Source organism: Acipenser ruthenus, chromosome 3 (assembly GCF_902713425.1).
Source record: "Acipenser ruthenus chromosome 3, fAciRut3.2 maternal haplotype, whole genome shotgun sequence".
Classification (NCBI taxonomy): domain Eukaryota; kingdom Metazoa; phylum Chordata; class Actinopteri; order Acipenseriformes; family Acipenseridae; genus Acipenser; species Acipenser ruthenus.
The window spans coordinates 24,972,812-24,990,876 of NC_081191.1; the positions used below are offsets into that span (position 1 = coordinate 24,972,812).

The 18,065-nt window shown below is 38.7% G+C and overlaps 1 protein-coding gene across 1 annotated transcript; it reads left to right on the forward strand.

The window, feature by feature from the left end:
- The first annotated feature begins 12,103 nt into the window (after positions 1-12,103).
- On the forward strand, positions 12,104-16,815 carry LOC117394307 (CD83 antigen-like). The gene is made up of 5 exons (XM_033992435.3): positions 12,104-12,246; positions 12,342-12,475; positions 14,304-14,535; positions 14,857-14,954; positions 15,402-16,815. Exons 1-5 carry the CDS (start codon positions 12,213-12,215, stop codon positions 15,585-15,587), a joined length of 684 nt encoding a protein of 227 aa, XP_033848326.2. The 5' UTR covers positions 12,104-12,212; the 3' UTR covers positions 15,588-16,815.
- Positions 16,816-18,065: the final 1,250 nt, after the last annotated feature.

Genomic DNA, 18,065 nt, shown 5'->3' on the forward strand with positions numbered 1-18,065 from the left:
TAATTATTTTGTGTCGGCTTTTAGTGAAATGTTATATCCAACAGAATTCAGGATTGAATATTGCAATGAATCACTCACCTTTACAGTAACAAATTATTTTTTTAGCCACTGGCAATTTTATCAGTGGGATCTGCTGAGTCCTGCCTGCCAGCAAGGCAAGACCACCTGAGAGAAACATGGAAAGGTAAGAGAGCTAAGGACAGGGGAGAACCTTACTGGGGGCTAGCGACCTGAGGATCCTGGTGGATTTTGTGTGCCTGAAGCCAGAAGTCCAGCTCAAGGGCATCCGCAGGCAGTACCCGGCACTCATAGAGTCCTTGGAGGCCATGACAGAGGTCGTGGACAGGATCTATGAGGAGTGGGAGGCGAAGCAGACCAGGTTGGCCAGGGCCGGTGCACCATGGCCCCTCTTGCCTGCACTGTGGGCATGAGGCCAACTGCCCGGAGCTGGACTAGGACACAGACACGGACCTAGAATGGGAGGAGCCCAAGGTCCAGAGCGAGGCAGAAGAGCTGCTGTCCAAGGAGGAAGAGCCACTGCCATGTCAAGAGCTGCCGCAGCTGCCGATATTCCTGGGGGAGGTTCCCCTGATGGAGGAGCAGGGGCTACACCCCTCCTGAAAATTTTTTGGGGGGACAAGGGCAAACCATATTTAACCCTCAGCAGCCACCGGAGGCTGCTGCTGAGGGAAACATAAAAGGTGGGGCTGCCTGTCTGAGTGCCAGAAAAGGAGGAGCTGCTTGCCCAAGGGCCACAGAGGAACTGTCTGCAGAGAGCCAGAAAAGGAGGATCTGCCTGCACAAGGGTCACAGAAGGAGGAACTACCTGCACCAGAGCCAGAGAGGGAAAAGTTGCCATCCTGCGTGCCAGAGAGGGAGGAGTTGACGTCCTGCGTGCCCACCGTCTCAACAGCCAGAGCGACAGTAGACACTGTCTGTAGGAGCAGTGGAGCTACCGTTCTGCACATGATGCTGAGGGGAGCACGGCGGAAGCCAGGCATGCTACCGCCAGCACCCCTACCAGCTACGGATCCAGAGAGTCCCAGCGCTGTGTTTGCCAGCGCCACTGCTGGAGTGCCTCCCTCCAGTGCTACTGGAGGGCCCCTTGCAAGCAATGCCAGCAGAAAGCCCGAGGCTTGCATTAGTGCCGAGGCCGTCTTCTGGAGAGGAGCCCCAAGAAGAGACTAATGGGACCCATGGGGGTTAAACAGGCGTCCCCTTACTGTAGCCCCTTACAGAATTAGAGAGCATGGGTGAAAATTCTGAATGGATCCAGAGGGGTTCCATTCTGAGTGGGAGAGTATGTGGCAGGGCTGAGGCCTGCCCTGTAAATGAATGTGTTTTGGTGGTGGTTGTGTTTGTAATTAAAAAAGGAGTGTTTAATTTAGATAATTGAAAGGAATTTGTAGCTGGTGGCCAGGTGTCAATTGAAGAATTGATAAATCAATTAACCCTGGTCACCTGACTTTAAAAAGAGGCTGCAAAGCCTGTTTTTTTTATCTTTGTTTGGTTGCAAGCCTGAAGGAGAACAACACTCACCACTGTGTGTGGAACCAGGGTGAGTTACAACACGATCACCGCGTGTTTAATTTAGGGATTCATTTAGGGGAATTTTAATCGAAACAAAAGTCAAAATGCAAAATCGGGACACCTGCCATTTATGGGAGGGGGGTGGTGGTATTGTATATTTACATATTTGATACTGTATATTTAATAACAGTATTTAAAAATTAAATATCAACTTATCAACTTTGAATGCTTTTCAGCAGTGTTTTCATCTCAGTATCGAATACTAAAATATTTTCTACATAATGTATAAAAAAACCTCTTGTTGAATCATTTGCACTTTTCCTAATCCACGTTATAACCCATTCCTCTCTAAATTTGCACAGGTGCTTACTTTGTTGGCCTTATAGGATACCTTTGCAGTATCACTATCAGTGTTACTTCAAAAAAGGCCAACAAGATGCTTGGATATATTGTGAGAAGTGTTGAATTTAAATCAAGGGAAGTAATGTTAAAACTTTACAATGCATTAGTAAGACCTCACCTAGAATATTGTGTTCAGTTCTGGTCACCTCGTTACAAAAAGGATATTGCTGCTCTAGAAAGAGTGCAAAGAAGAGCAACCAGAATTATCCCAGGTTTAAAAGGCATGTCGTATGCAATCTTGAACAAAGAAGACTACGCAGTGATTTGATTCAAACATTCAAAATCCTAAAAGGTAAAGACAATGTCAACCCAGGGGACTTTTTTGACCTGAGAAAAGAAACAAGGACCAGGGGTCACAAATGGAGATTAGATAAAGGGGCATTCAGAACAGAAAATAGGAGGTACTCTTTTACACAAAGAATTGTGAGGGTCTGGAACCAACTCCCCAGTAATGTTGTTGAAGCTGACACCCTGGGATCCTTCAGGAAGCTGCTTGATGAGATTCTGGAATCAATAAGCTACTAACAACCAAACGAGCAAGATGGGCTGAATCGCCTCCTCTCGTTTGTAAACTTTCTTAGGTTCAACTTTTAGAGTCAGCCATTTTGCACACACAAAGAAAACACTGAAATTAAAATACTGTACGGATTGTAATTGGTTTGCTGTCACCAAAGTAGACCAGTGACAGGCTGTTGGGGAACATGTGATATGAGTGTAAAAAGTCACATGATACTGTGAATATATAGTTTTATGTCTTAGATTGGCTATCCAATGTGTCAGTCATTCTGCGGCTGTGTAAGGCATTGCAAAATGATGCGGCAGGGGCGGGGCTTTGCTCCAAACAGATATGCTGTGGTTTGACTCTGGTGATAAACTGTGGAATACCGATGCAACTGTTGCATCTCAATGGAGGAGGTCGGGTGGCAAAAAAATCTTTTTGCCCGACTGAAACCGCAGGAAGGGACGTGTGATTTATTTCTATCTACAATTCTGGCTAGAAGGCGGCGTGATCATGAAAGCCACATATGACTGGAGACATGCATATATTCTCTCTCTATTACACACACACACACACACACAAGGTATTCCATTGGTGTGTATATAATGTCTGTGCCATTACCTTTTGAAAATAAGCCCTGCCCCTGACAGCCCCATAAGCATTGTACTTTTTAACTGTTAGACGAAAAGATACCCGTACAGACATTATATACAAACCAATGGAATACCTTGTGTGTGTGTGTGTGTGTGTATAATAGATAGAGAGAGAAAGCATGCATGTCTGTTTCCAGTCATATTACTGAACGCGGCGAACACATTGGTTGCTGATTTTGAGACTTGCGAGCAAGGTTGCCCGATTGGGGGGCAACCCCCCATTTGTAGGGGGAAATCAAAGCCATGGGGGGAAACATAGGGGGAAATGTTGCGTAGGGGGAAATATTTTTCAAATAGTGGGCTTCAGCTAAAAATGCGGGATTTTATGTCCACTGTAGTGAGCTCCTTAGTACTTTCCCATAGTGTTCTAAAAGTGTTTTAAAAATATTAACCCTGCCTTTTGGCAGTGATGGCCTACTGCAATAGCCAATAGTACATGCCTTTTACCATAAGTCCCGCCTTACACTTGAATCCTCCACCATTCAAACACGCACACTCCTCCACTGCGTTGAATATAGTAGATAGGTAACATGTAGATTGTGTATGGCTCTTGGTTTGCAGAAAATATTTTCAGAGAAATTCTGTACTACGTTATGTAGCATTTTTATTATTATATAATAGAGGACGAGGGATGATGTTGGTGATGGATCAAGATTTTTGCACATGGCTGACACTGAAGCTACACCACTGACCTAGACTTAAGGGCTATGCACACCGAGATCGAAGCAAACGACACGAATACAGCACAAGTACATACAAAATAAAACCACAGCTGTAGCGAGAAAATACAAAGAAATAGTCTGGGTACACCACACACTAAAAAAATGACATTCAACAGTGAATGTTTATATGTGATACATTATTCAAAAAGAATACATCTACACATATTTCTTTGTAAATACTGAGAATTAGTTTAATATATACTGAGCATCAAAAGAAACATATTACTTATATTTGGATAAAATTCACTAGATGTGATCGTAAAATGACAAACTCTGTTTTAGAGCAGATGCAGTGACTTTTTATTGTGCTGATTAACAATTGGCATCCCGAAGATGCTGCAAAATGATCTGTCCAATCAACTGTTTCACTAATTAGGTGATTATGTGTATATGCTTCAGTCATAGTCACTCAATCGTGTCATGCTCAAGGATGAATGATCGAGTGATTAAAAAGAAACCAAAAACATTTTGTCAATGTCCATCATTTATATACCTTATTTTTTTCGAAAATAAATGTGTTATAATAATGATGTTTCTTTTGATGCTCGGTATACTTGTTTATTGATTTTCAGTTTTAATAAAGTCTTCATTTAATGTTGGGAATGTGATTATTATTATTGGTCAACATTGTTAAAACAAAGAAGCGTCATTTTACAGAAATACGAAACCAGTGTGTGGCGCTCCCTTTCACTGACTAAAATTAAGGTGAAATAAAGAGAGAGAGACATCCCATCAATTTCCAATTGTTCTGTTATTTCTTACCATATGGCGTCTTTCTTTTTATTGTCTTTATAACCACTGACCCTGGCATCATAAAGAACGTTATATTTTTCAACTAATAATTTAATTCTCATTGATGTCCATTTCTCTTATTTCTTTGGTAATTTTTGTGTGAATGAGACAGTAACCATCTCACAGCCTCTCCTTCGACTCTGCCTGAGTAATGACATGTTATGTACAGAAACATAGAAGGTTGGTGCAAACAAACCATCAGTCTGAGACAACAAGGCAATTCTATTCTTTGGAGTAAGGGGGAAGTTTGGTTAGCAGCTACAGGAATATAGAATGGTAATGTTACACCTCTTCATGGTGACCTCCAAAAATCACACCTACATTGACACGTATTATTAATCCAATGGTCCCTGCAAGAGAGAATTTAGTCATCTATAGCATAAGGGATTTAAATGCTTACCATAATTAAACACTTAGTCATTACCGAACATCAGCCCTGACTACACGTCCCAAAAAAAACACCCATAACTTTAGTCAATTTAGTCACGTATGAAAATAGGGCCCTTCATGAGTCAAATGTATTTTGGGTGAGTAAAATGCAATATTACCTTGAAGTCATGAGTACTTTCAATAAATACTGTGGAATTCTAACTTATGGGGTATGCATTAACTACAGCCTTTCATAATTATGTTACTTTGAACTACTGTACAAAAACGTGGTCTTATAATAAAAACACAAACAACAATTATTCTTATTATTTGCTTAATTGACCACAAACAGTATGGCTGTGAAGCAAATATTAGATGAGTTCGGCACGGGTAGAAAATCCAAAATCGGGTATCCGTCGTGAAAAATCATATCTTTTTCAGGTAATGATTTATTAATGTGCATGATACATATTTAAATACTATACAGTACACATACATTTAGTCCCTTCAGATCTGTAGACTTGCGTAACCTTTTTCAGTACTGGAAATATCTCTGGTGCCCTCTGGAACTGTCACTCCTCTGCTAACAAAGCTGATTTAATCTCTGCCTTTGCTGCCCACCTCTCTATCGATTTCCTTGATCTCACTGAAACCTGGTTTTCTCCTGATAACACTTTAACTCCGGCTGCCCTGTCCTCTCTACGTCCTGTCCCATACTCCGCGTCTCAATGGACGGGGAGGTGGGACTGGTCTTCTCCTTTCTCCCTCCTTGCTCTTTTCTGTCCCATCTGACCTCTCCTCACTCTCTGTTAACACCTTTGAATTTCATGCTGTCCAACAACCTCTCCCTGTCAACTCCTGCTAATTGTACTGTACCATACCCCTGGACCTCTTGCTCACTTTCTTGATGAAATCGACTATCTCCTTTCCTCCCTCCCCTCTCTGTCTATCCCAACTGTCCTGTTAGGTGATTTCAATATCCATCTCTCCAACCCCACCCACTCTGCCGGATTCCTTCCTCTCCTTCACTTCTTCAACTTCTCTCTCTCTCCATCCCCTCCTACCCACAAAGCTGGCCATCAACTGGACCTCACCTTCTCCAGGACCTGCTGTCCATCCACCCTCTCTGTCACCCCTCTGGATCTCTCTGATCACTATTTAATCTATTTTTCTCTGTCTCTCCCTACTCCACCTACCCCCACGGTCACCTCCCGCCTCCTTCCCTCGACACCACCTCCTTCCAGAACTACCATCCTGTCTCCTTCTTACCCTTCCTCTCTAAAACCCTCGAGCGGGCAGTACACCGCCAGCTCTCTGCTTTCCTGTCTAACCACTCTCTGCTTGACCCTCTGCAATCTGGTTTCCGCTCTGCTCACTCCACTGAAACTGCTCTCCTGTCTGTCACTAACTTGCTAAACTCTGCCTGTGCTGCCTCTCTCTCCTCTGTCCTAATTCTCCTCAATCTCTCTGCTGTCTTTGACACTGTCGATCACTCTATTCTCCTATCCTCTCTCGCTGACCTGGGAATCTCCAGCACTGTTCTTGCCTTGTTCTCCTCCTACCTCTCCGACCGCACCTACCAGGTAACCTGGCGAGGCTCAACCTCCACACCTTCCCCCTCCTCTGATTTCTCTATCTCTATTCCTCTGGAATCTACCATGCTCTCTCCCTCCTCCTCAGCCAAGAACCTTGGAGTAACCTTGGACCCCTGCCTCTCAAACTCCCAGCACATCTCCACTCTAGCACGCACCTGCCGATTCTTCCTGAGCAACATACGAAGAATCCGACCCTTCCTCACCAACTACTCCACGCAACTCCTTGTCCAGGCCCTGATACTCTCCCACCTAGACTTCTGCAACTCCCTCCTGGCCAGCCTCCCTGTGTCCGCCACCCGTCCACTCCAGCTTATCCAGAACTCCACTGCTCGCCTGGTGTTCTCTCTGCCTTGCTTCTCCCATACTACTCCACTGCTTTGCTCACTCCATTGGCTCCCGATCACCGCTCGCATCCAGTTCAAGACTCTTGTACTCGCCTACTGAGTCCCTGACCACCTTCCAGCGCCTCCTCAAGACACACCTGTTTAGACAACACCTGTAAAACTCAACTTTTCCCTTCTGGACAATATAGCACTCTGCCTTTAATTCACTTTAACTTGCATTTATCTGCTCCCTATTTTACTGTATTCAATCCTGCACTTAATTCTACTTGCGCTTCTAACCCTGATGTAACTATCAACACTGTTATCTGCTCTTGAACTGCCCTGATATCAAATCGTAATAAATATTGTTATTTATTATATAGATTTACCTTCCAAAAATTTGGTGGACATATAGATAAATTGGTAGGTTTGGTTGAGGTGGACATGTGTTTCTGGTAATTCCCATGCAGGCTACAATTAGCTGTCTCTGCAGTTCTATGGTCCATTCTCTACCGTATGCAGTATATTCACAAGTGACCATTGAGATGCCAGGAACATGCAAACTCAAGTTGTGCAGCAAAATTGCTATGTGTGTTCTTTACGCATTAAATTTAAATATAATGCGTAATTCGTTGGTGCGAAGTATTGATTGGCTGATTTTGGTAGATAATAAAGACTTATTTGGACCAATTGAGTCTTTGTTTAGTATTTGCTGGCCAATAGATCAATATAATTGAGCTTTCATTATGGCAACTCACAATGAAAGTCGGTACTTGCACGGATTGGTTTTAAATTTGCTTCACAGTTGATGATGTGACATAGCAGTGGGTATCTACTTTTTGATAGAAGTGTGCTAGAGCTGGAAGCTGATTGGCTGATGGTACTGAATCATTTTCTAATGTACTTTACATTTGGCAAGAGTAGTGCACTCCATGTACTCTTAACTTTATTTATGCCTGTCTGTCAACCTTGACTTCCAGTCTAGGTCTTTGCTCCAAACATGCCATTCATTATTAAATTAAACCTAATACATTTATTCAAGTAGTTATGGTTTAGTTAAACCTAGAGTTGAACTGTCCTGAACTGTTGACTTTCCTTCCAGTAATCACTTTTCAGTAAGGTAATTCCTGTCAAAACTCAGAACATTTCCTTGTTTAGTATATCCGACTAAAATAAAACAAGCTGGATGAGATACTGTAAGCGGTGTTTGTGGGGATGGAGATAACATATTAATATAATTACTGTAAGTTAAAAGATGTTTCCTTAAAGTCAAAAAAGAAAGCTTCTTACACATGAAGTTTTGGAACCATGTAGTTGCTTGTTCTTGTAAAAGGATCTAGATTTGAACTGGGTCATATTCTAATTAATTGCTGCACATCTTTGGTATCACCCAGATTTCAAGGGTTGATGGGATTTGTAGTTTTAATGGATGTGCGATGGAGGGTGCCTGCAGGAGTCAGACAAAACACTAAATTAATCTGATGCAAATCAACAGATTGGCCACTGGTCCATGTGTTGGAGATCCTTGGTCTAGCAGTTGGTGAAGTTGTGAGCTACAGGGGGAACTAGGTAAGCACTGTTTGAAGCTACCAAAAGGCAATGTGTCAGGAGATTCTTATTAGAACAGTAAAAATATGTATACCTGGTTAACAAAAAAAAAAGCAGCTTACTGTATCCTTTGTAGGGCACAAAACAATCAGGAAAAACTCAAGACACTTGCTAAGATGAATCTTCCCAGAATATAACTGCACACAAGGATTAAATACATTAAATCGTTTTGTTGTGAAGAATAGCCAATGGAGAATCCTAGAAAACAAGGGGCAACACACCCACTAAGCATTTGCTGAACTGTTTTAGTGCCTTTATTACACACGTGCACACACACAGTAAATAAGTCAGATTGAGAATCATTGCTCCAAAAGATTTGACTAAAATCTCTGAAACAATAAACCCTTTTCCATGGAGTAGAGAAAAACAAAATACCTACATTCATTTTTACATTCCATGTTTGTTCACAGTCCTCTGTGGTTCACAGACAGCCTGGAGTTGGCCTCTGCAGCAGGGCAGAGGAGAGCCCTCCATGTAATTAGTGGGGCAGGGCAAAGTCCTTTGTGTAAATAAATGTATTGTGTTTATTGTTGCATTTAAAGATATGGTTTGGGATTATTCATGGGGGAAATATTGTTGTTTAGTTTAAATGTAGCCTGGCAGAGGCAGTGTTAGCTCATGTGAATGCATGGTCGACAGTTAGTGCTTAATGCGGAGATGGTCACATATAAAAACCTGCAGCTTTTGCTTGGGGGGCAGGGGGGGGGATTCAGAGTGGAGAACGTGCGAGCAGAAATTAAAACAGAAAGTAAAATAAATAAATCAACTGAACAACTCATGCTGGAAGTACCAGCACGGGACTTGTTTTGCATGGAGGGATTTTGTGTTTGAGACTTGTTTTGTTAAATGTTTATTTTTGCTCTGTGAGCAGTGGGTTTGTTTGTTTTATTTTTTAATAAAAATGCGTATCAGCAAATCCACCTGCAGTCCAGTGTCAGAGTCAACTTCCTGGTCTGAGGATGTCACCACCAGCTGTCCTGCCCCAGCCTCATAGATTTGTTCAATATCTGGGCACACACATATAGTTGCTTCTTCTCTGTAATAGCTGCAGACAATAACTCTAAAAAATAAATAAAACACATTTCAGAACACTGCTGAAGCATCTAGTAGAGGTGATACCTTAAAGCAATTTATTCTTGGTTGATGTTACACTGCTAACTGTATAATGATAACCTCAAACTTAAACACATTTCCTGTCAAAACCTCAGCAAATTTTCCCTGACTTTCACCACAATGGTAGTTTATTAGTATTATGTTTTATTTTAATTTGGTAAACAAATGTTGGTGCTTACCCAGTGGGTGCTGAATTAGCAATTGAGACTGATGTTGTCTCTATTTATCCATAAAGCGGAGTCAGCATAAACAGTGTCCATTTGAGTTTACCCCTCACTGCCTTGTGAGCATGTGCATCCTCTTGGAAACAGAGGGAGTCTACTTGAACATTCAGCTGTTTCTGGAAAGACCTGCAAAGGCACCCTTATGGTTAGGGGTTATTATTTTGTATTGACTCAGTCTAACATGCTCTTTGAAAATAATTTCTTAAAAACATAGATCAATAATTGCTTGCTTACTGGGAAACAGGAGACATTGATCTGAACTTCCAAGTAGTTATAAGGAATAATAATTATTAAAAAATGTTGTTATTGTGATGGCTTTTCTGTTTACATTATAAAAATCTACATGGATGTATTTCAGTTATATATTAGAAATGACAAGTCAGTAGGAGTCCAGCTGGATAATCATTTTATACATGTGCTTATTCCAATGATGATTGTGTTAGTTTTGCAAAAATAAATAGTTTCTCATCCTGCAGCGGTGAACTCACTTAAAATTCCAGATTAGTATTTAGTCAAATCACAAAATCACAAGGGTCTCTCATTAATTATGTTACTCCCTGCCAACTGTTTTATTATCAAATGTAAATATTCAAATACATGTCCTTGTTTTAGAAATTTCGAAAGAAAATGTGATTATCATACCTACTAGTTTCAAAACAAAAAAGCCTGTAAACAGCTTTATTTTATTATAAACAGTAGTAGCCACTGACAGCCCTATAGATTATATTATAACTCCCAGAGTTTTCAGTCTTATTGTGCACAGCTGTAAGATTTTAAGGTTTATTGTGTACAGGTCGTGTGGGCATCTTAACTGACTTCACCACAGACAACAACTGGCAGTTTAATAAAAATGATACCAACAGATTTAAAAAATATTACTAATGAAGCATTTAAAAAAAAAAAACAAGTGAAGGGAAATACTGTAGTCATATGTGCTACTTTTTCAAACTATAGTAACCGCTACAACTAATTATAACAAAGTACACCAAAGTGTGCAATAATAAAAGCCTGTAAACGTATCTCAGGCTTCTTGTTATGTATCTTGTCAACCCTACATAGGATTACATGCTTATTATGCATACTTTAATGTAGTTTATTCCTTATATAATATAATGAAAGTATGTTCTGATGTTCTGTATTATAATGACTTATAACTGTGCATACTACCCTGGTGAGGTCATGGTTTCACATTTAAAAAGTACGTCGATACTGTAGTAACCATGTAAGAACAAATGGACACTGTACGTTTGATATCTGCTTGTTTGGAATTTCCATTACGCACGTGACGAAACATAACACAATGGTGGGTAAATCCCCCATCGGCTGGAAAAGGGAACTAGTAGTTTTAGTATGCGCACGGTAATTCCCCTGGTTGGGGGAGGGGGGTTATTTAGGTACTTTCTTGTTTCCCTCGCGCTTACTAAAAATATTTAAATGATTAGAAAGGCAATTGAACAGTTTTCTATTTTACTGGGTTTTTCAGAACCCTAACTGAAAGGACCGGTCTTGTGAAATATCCTCCATCTCGCAGAATCTTTGCTTTCCCTTCTTCGGGTCTCTAAGGAACGCCTCCTTGCTTTCTGTCACTTCACGTGCACGCGTGTGTGAGCTTTAGTGCATTATCTTGACGTAAAGTCATGTGTTGTACTTGAATCATATTATTATTATTATTATTATTATTATTATTATTATTATTATTATTATTGGATACAGCTATAGCCTAATATTTGGCACCCTCTGTCTTTCAAGGGTTAGCATTGGAAGGTTTTTGCTGTGCTGCTAACCCTTTTCAGGCACCCCCATTCTATTTTTTAATGGTGGGATGCCAGATATATTCCAACATTACAATAGCATCAGTAATAATAATAATAGTAAAAAAATAAAAAAATAAAAAAATGAAATTAGATGGATGCAGTAATTGTACCAATTAAATGTGCCAATTAAATTATGCAATTAAAACCAAGATTAACTGAATTTTTTTGTTTTTATTCTCAACATTAATTGTGATTTATAATCGCTTGACAGCCCTAAAACCATATTTAATGTTTTATTTTTATTTTGTACTATAAAGGTAATGCGTTTAATCACACACAGATCAATGTAATGTAAAGCATTCATAGATGATAAATAACAAAATCAAGAAACGTGTCAACATTACAATAAAAAACGCACACATATATATTTGTTTTTACTCTGTTCACTCTCAATCAAAACGAAACCTCGATTCAGTGAAAAACACTTGACGCATTAAGGGGGGGGGGAGGCGCGACACTCATCTTTCAGTTTCAGTATGTCAATTTGTAATAAGTAGCAGTGTTCGTCCTACATCATCAGTCATACATTAGTTCCTTCACAACGAAGAGTGCCACACTTTTGCCAAATATGGTTCATAAACTGTTTCTGTTTCTTGTATACGGTAAGCAGCAATTTTAGTATTCGCATGGTTGTAAATTACTCTGTAATGTATTCATATTCATGGAGTCGTTTTTTTTTTCTTTTTTAACTCTACAGTCTACGCTTGTGTTTACTCTGCTGTGAATGCTACAGTAAAGGAGATTGTTGTAAATTGTGAGGAAGATGCACTTCTCACGTGTGAAGCTGGCATGGAGTTCGGGGTGACATATCGAGCTTTACTCTGGTACAAGGTACGAGAAACATAACTTTCATTTTTATGTTATTCTTAGAGATCCTGAAGTATGTTTAAGGAGCCACACGAAAACAAAGAGTTATATTGTGTCTCCTTGGTGTCAGTATCTACAGTATCTGTTCTCGATTGAACACATTAGAAACTAGTTGTCAAATCTTTTGTATCAATACATTTATGTATGGTATTGATGTGATACAGCCATGCTCTCTCTCTCTCTCTCTCTCTCTCTCTCTCTCTCTCTCAAATTCAAAGGTGCTTTATTGGCATAATAACATTAGCGGTATTGCCAAAGCAGTTATAAAGTACTGTGTATAATATAACATTACATAAACATTATGAACATCAATATCAAAAGAAAATAATGAAAAGGAATAATTAAGAGGTGTAAATGTGTAAAACGGAACAATGGTAAAAATAATCAAACAGTACCCTCCCCCCCAGCCTATGAGAGAAACTAGAGATTCTGTTTTTACATGGATTGAGTGAATATTGTGTTGTTAGTTCCTGTTTGCTGTTCAATAAAGCGTCTGTCTGTCTGGGTATTGAAAGATCACAAGACTCCTGACTAGCTTGAAAATGGGAAGAGATTCTGGTGCATCGACTATTATTGAATGATAACAAATATGTATTTAAATATTGGTTTAAAATGTTTAACAGAAGTATAAAGATGAACTCGGGGTTATCAGACTTTTAAATCAACACGTGTCTAAAAACAAATCTAGTTGGTATAGAGAATCAGATAAAAATAAACCAACTGTTAAAAAAATAAACCAAATGTGCTGTATTTAGCAGAAACAATGCATTACAAAGTAAGAGCAGTTATGTTAAAATGATATAATTCTCTGATAAGATCCCAACTAAAATTCAGATGAAGATGAAAAAAAAAACATTGCATTCAAGAAAGTGTGAAGAATGGCTACTAGTCTGATTAACAAAAGAGTGTGAGCTTAAAGTCAATATAGAAAAAGCTGGGACACAAATAAATAGTATTTGAAAACACAAAATGTTAAAACTTTATTTATTTATTTTTTTAATCAAATTCTAAAGTAAAATCGATACATTTCAATCCTGAGCAAGAGGATATGATGCATCACATCATTGATTTATACAAACCGAATTGTAAAGAAATGCGGACAATTGTACTTCAGACATCATGTGTTTTGTTGGCTTAAGTAATGAGGCTAATACATACTGTATGTGATATCTCCACAACCTCAACAACTTTGCTAGAAATATGGAGGCGGTGGATGGTTTTATCTTCAGTTTTGAAATGTGATTTGGGATGAGAGTGACTCTGCTGTTTTAAATGTTAGGGTGAACTTTCATTACTAAGATAATGATTTGAAGTGAAATTACAGTTATCATAGCTTCATGGTTACTTGGAATAGCAGTGGTGTTTCTGGAAGTTAGAGGGTGGTTTACACTCTGTACTGGGCTCACCTGTTTTTGCCCTGCAGTCAGGTCACGTCTTGAGGACCACTGGCTTAGGAGTTTAAATACAACCGTTCTTTCTGGTTTAATAACAGTGGACAGATGCAAATTTATATTTCTTAACCCAGCCAGCTCGTGATTCTGTAATACTTTACTGTGTAAGGGTTCCTCGCTAATTAACAGCTTTCAGTATTCCACGATGTAATGGAAGATTGAGAATTACAATAGGAAATCCCATCTACTGAATGTACAGTTCAGAGGCTTGTCATAAGTAAAAGAAGATGTGGTATATACTTACTTACAGCACGTATCTGCGCATCTTTTTTTTTTTTTTTTTTTTTTTACCAGCGAACTATTGTTTATTCACCTATAAAAATATACTTGTTTGTTTTTAGTGTGATGAAGATCTCCCAGGCTCTTTGACAGGAATCATTCGCAAGAAAATAAAGAGCAATCAGACCCAAAGGTTTAATGGATTTAATCGGTCAGTTGAAGTATTGGATGATGGTTCATATGATCTGAAAATAAACAATGCCACAGTGGAGGACAGTGGAAAGTACAAGTGCTCTCTATCAGCACCACTTGGAAAGCAGAACAAAAAGGGATACGTCCAATTAAAGGTTCTTGGTGAGTACTGAGTTTACCTACAAAGCTCTACTTGTCTAATTAACAACCTCCTCTGCAATTCAGGCATGAGCCACTTCTAAGCAGAGATGTGCTGAATTATGTGGTGATTGCAGTATTCGATACTATCCACTCAGGGCAAGCTGAGACCAAGAACCAGCCAAAGGAAAATAATATTGTCATGCATTTTTTTAGCCACAGTGGACATGTTTCTATTTGTATTATGTTAGTGTAAACCTATGATCATATGAGGGCTTTGTACAAAATCAAAGAGCACACTTTCCTAACTGTTAAAATTAACCTTTTTGTCTTTTGTTCTTATAGGTTGTCCAACTCATCAGACAATTACTTACTGGGACACTTACTGTATTGTTTTCACAGTGATAATACTGGTAGCATTAGTGACATGTTTCTTGTCTTGGGTAAGTGCTCTATTCACTGCATTATCAGTATTTCTTATTTTTATAGTTAAATAAATACTGCACAATATGGAAGTACTTGTGCAGAATTTCACAGACTCTTTTAAAACATCTAGGAAATAAAAATATATAATAATATTGTGTAGTAGAAAAACAATTAGACAAAAGTGGCAACTAATAACTGGTATTATTCATGTATTTTATCATGCGCAGAAGCCAGGTTAAGCCTCACATTACTTAAATGTCTATTTTGATGCATTGCAAAGGCAAATTTTATTCATATAAAACTAGCAAGGAACTATTCAGACCAACAAGTTAGTTTTATATCATAGTTATGAAATAATTTCCTTCCTAATCAGAAAATGTCATTTTGCTGTTGCCTCAAACGGACCATTATATTCAATGCTTGGTATTTTTGGTAATTTTTTTTTTTTTCTTTTAACTTTTTAGAAATGTTTGAAAACTGTTTTAGAAGGTGGCCTCAGTGTTATTAAGGAGCCGATTAAGATAAACATGAAGAATATTCAGAAGGCGGCAAACTTGCCACTTCTTCAGAAAACCAGCTTGAATGGAGTTGAAGCCCAGAATCCTGCTGGAAATACCTGTCAGCACCACACGTGTCTGTTATTACCTTGATTTGGGATGAACGTCTTGCTCCTACAGTAGCTGCACTTGCAAGATAGAGGTATTTGCCATGGCGCAGAATCCGGTCACCAATCCAGGTTGTAAACAGTGAAAGGTGACAGAGAGAGAAAAAGCTGCACTAATAGAAATTGAGGAAGGAATGCTTTACAGATGTGGTACAGTTTGGACAAACACATGTATTAAAGAGTCTGTAGTCCATAGCAACATGAGCCTGTTGCTCAGCTGAATGATGGGAGACTCAGAGCGGAAGAGGCACAAACAGACTTTTTTTTTTTTTTTGAAGTCCTGGAATTTAGAAAATAAATACTAAAAGTCTTGCCATAGAAGAACTATAACTACAGACCACGCAGTGTGGTTAAAAATGTCATTATTCTGTTCTATAAAATGAAGTACATATTGTGATGCTCAAGTTTTCCATCATACCAATAGGTCTAATTTTTAATTTTGTCATGGCAGAGGACGTATGTTATGTGGTACCACAGTGCCATCTTGTGGGTATTATTATGCTTTTGAAAAAGTAAATTGTAACAGTTTTAGGAATACTAAGGAAGGGTACTACAGTCAAACATTTGGGTCCCCAGACCACTTAGTATGGATAATACTGAGTGCTTTTGTATTTACTTGAAATAATTTCAACAGGAATAAGTAGGTGTTCTACTTTTACTTTTAGAATATGAACATATTCATGTTTGTACACTACTGACTTCTGTAACCAATCATAATGAAAAGTTAAATAAGCTATAATATTGCATGGAAATCAACTGCAAAGAGCAGCAAATTCAAGACCATACAGCATAACAAAGTTACTTTCAAATTTCATATATATATATAGTACAGTGTAGGTTATTTAACAATACACACCTCGTTCAGAGTTTCATTTTTTATGTCAATCAGTCAAAGCAATTTTGTTGTTTTTTATAATAAACAAAGAAAAAAAAACAGATTAAGCCTTATTCATTTTGTTGCAGAGGATTTTTATTTAGCCGATTGGTCAGATCTTCTGACCAAATATAAAATGGTCTCAACTAAAGCAAGTAATAACCTTTCCTCCTTTTACTTAATAGACTACATTACATACATTATATTTCTTGCCATATTCGGGACTTAAACCTCATTTAAAAACATATGACTTGGCATTCTCTTTAATCTCTTCAAGCAGGAACGTGCATACAGTAGGTCAACATGCAGCCCCTACATACTGTATTAACCCACCCTTCAGGGATGCCTAATTATGCAATGCAAGGAAGCAAAGCTGTCAAAGGGGGACACAACAAGGCTGTCTTACAGCCCACAGTGGTGGCCCCTAGATTAGATCAGGTTGCTCACCCCTTGCTTAAAGGCATTTACACCATATACATTTTGAGTGTATATTCGTTTTTACTTGTTTAATATCTATGTGTGTTTTGTATAATTCTCAGTTGCTGTTTCTACCAGGATTAATAACTAATGTCTGTTTTCGACCACATGGACTGCTTTTGAAGAGCCTCCTAAAAGCTCAATTTCTGAAGAACCCAGAATCCCCTGCTGATTGTCAGTTTGTTTCTTTACAGTGCACTTCTATGAAAATGATCTAACCTGTTTTCTTGGATACATAAAATAAGGTGACTTATAGTTTTTTTTTAATAGAAAATACTCTGTATTTTCTATTAAAGAAAACCTCATCATGTACGTAGTCTCAAGTCCGGTTCTAATTAGATCCCATCAGATAGTGCAGTTTGTCAGAAGTGTGAGCGCTGTAATACCGAACAATTTTTTTTGTGTATCCTCCGACATCCCAAAATGCTTTGTGGTATTATTTGGCGAAATATTCAGGCGCAGGCGCCTCACGGACTTGTTGTTAGTGTACAACCTGCACTTGGTGTTCATTTTTTTACTTAAAACAACAAAAATAAATCTCTCAGTTAAAATAGTGGGGAAAATAACAAAAGCACAACGTTAAATTAGGCGACTGCAAAAATGAAATAAGAGTTAAAAGTAGAATCGGCGATGTACAATTCACGTAATTTGTCAGCTCTGAAATAAAATTAAGGGCATCAGAATTAGGCGCAGGCAAGATATGAAGGTAAAAACAAATATTGTTTTAATTAACAGTTTTTTTCCGAGTTTAATTATGAAAACAGAATCAGCTCAATTTGTTTAAAGGGACGTTACCTGAATAAAAATATAACCCGAAAACAAAGCCGTACTTCTGTGTGTGGGGGTTCGAATTTACATTTTTTTCCAAAATACTTTTTTTCTTTTTAACAATATGCACCTCTATTAATATGAATCACAACACATTATTTTAAAATAAAATACAGTGCATAGTGGGATACTATTATTTATTTCCACTGTTCGTTGCGCTGCTAGGAACTGTAACTGAACTATTTTAATAGTGTGGGGACGCATTAAGCCCGACTCAACAGGAAACGGTACTTCAGTGTGGACGCTTTGAGCTGGATTCATTTTATTTATTTATTTACCACAAGG

Excerpts from the sequence above, each read along its gene's own strand:
- LOC117394307 (XM_033992435.3), top strand. The coding sequence starts at position 12,213 with ATGGTTCATAAACTGTTTCTGTTTCTTGTATACG. Across the intron at positions 12,247-12,341 it reads GTTTCTGTTTCTTGTATACG|TCTACGCTTGTGTTTACTCT; the intron begins GTAAGCAGCAAT and ends TTAACTCTACAG. Across the intron at positions 14,955-15,401 it reads TGACATGTTTCTTGTCTTGG|AAATGTTTGAAAACTGTTTT; the intron begins GTAAGTGCTCTA and ends TTAACTTTTTAG.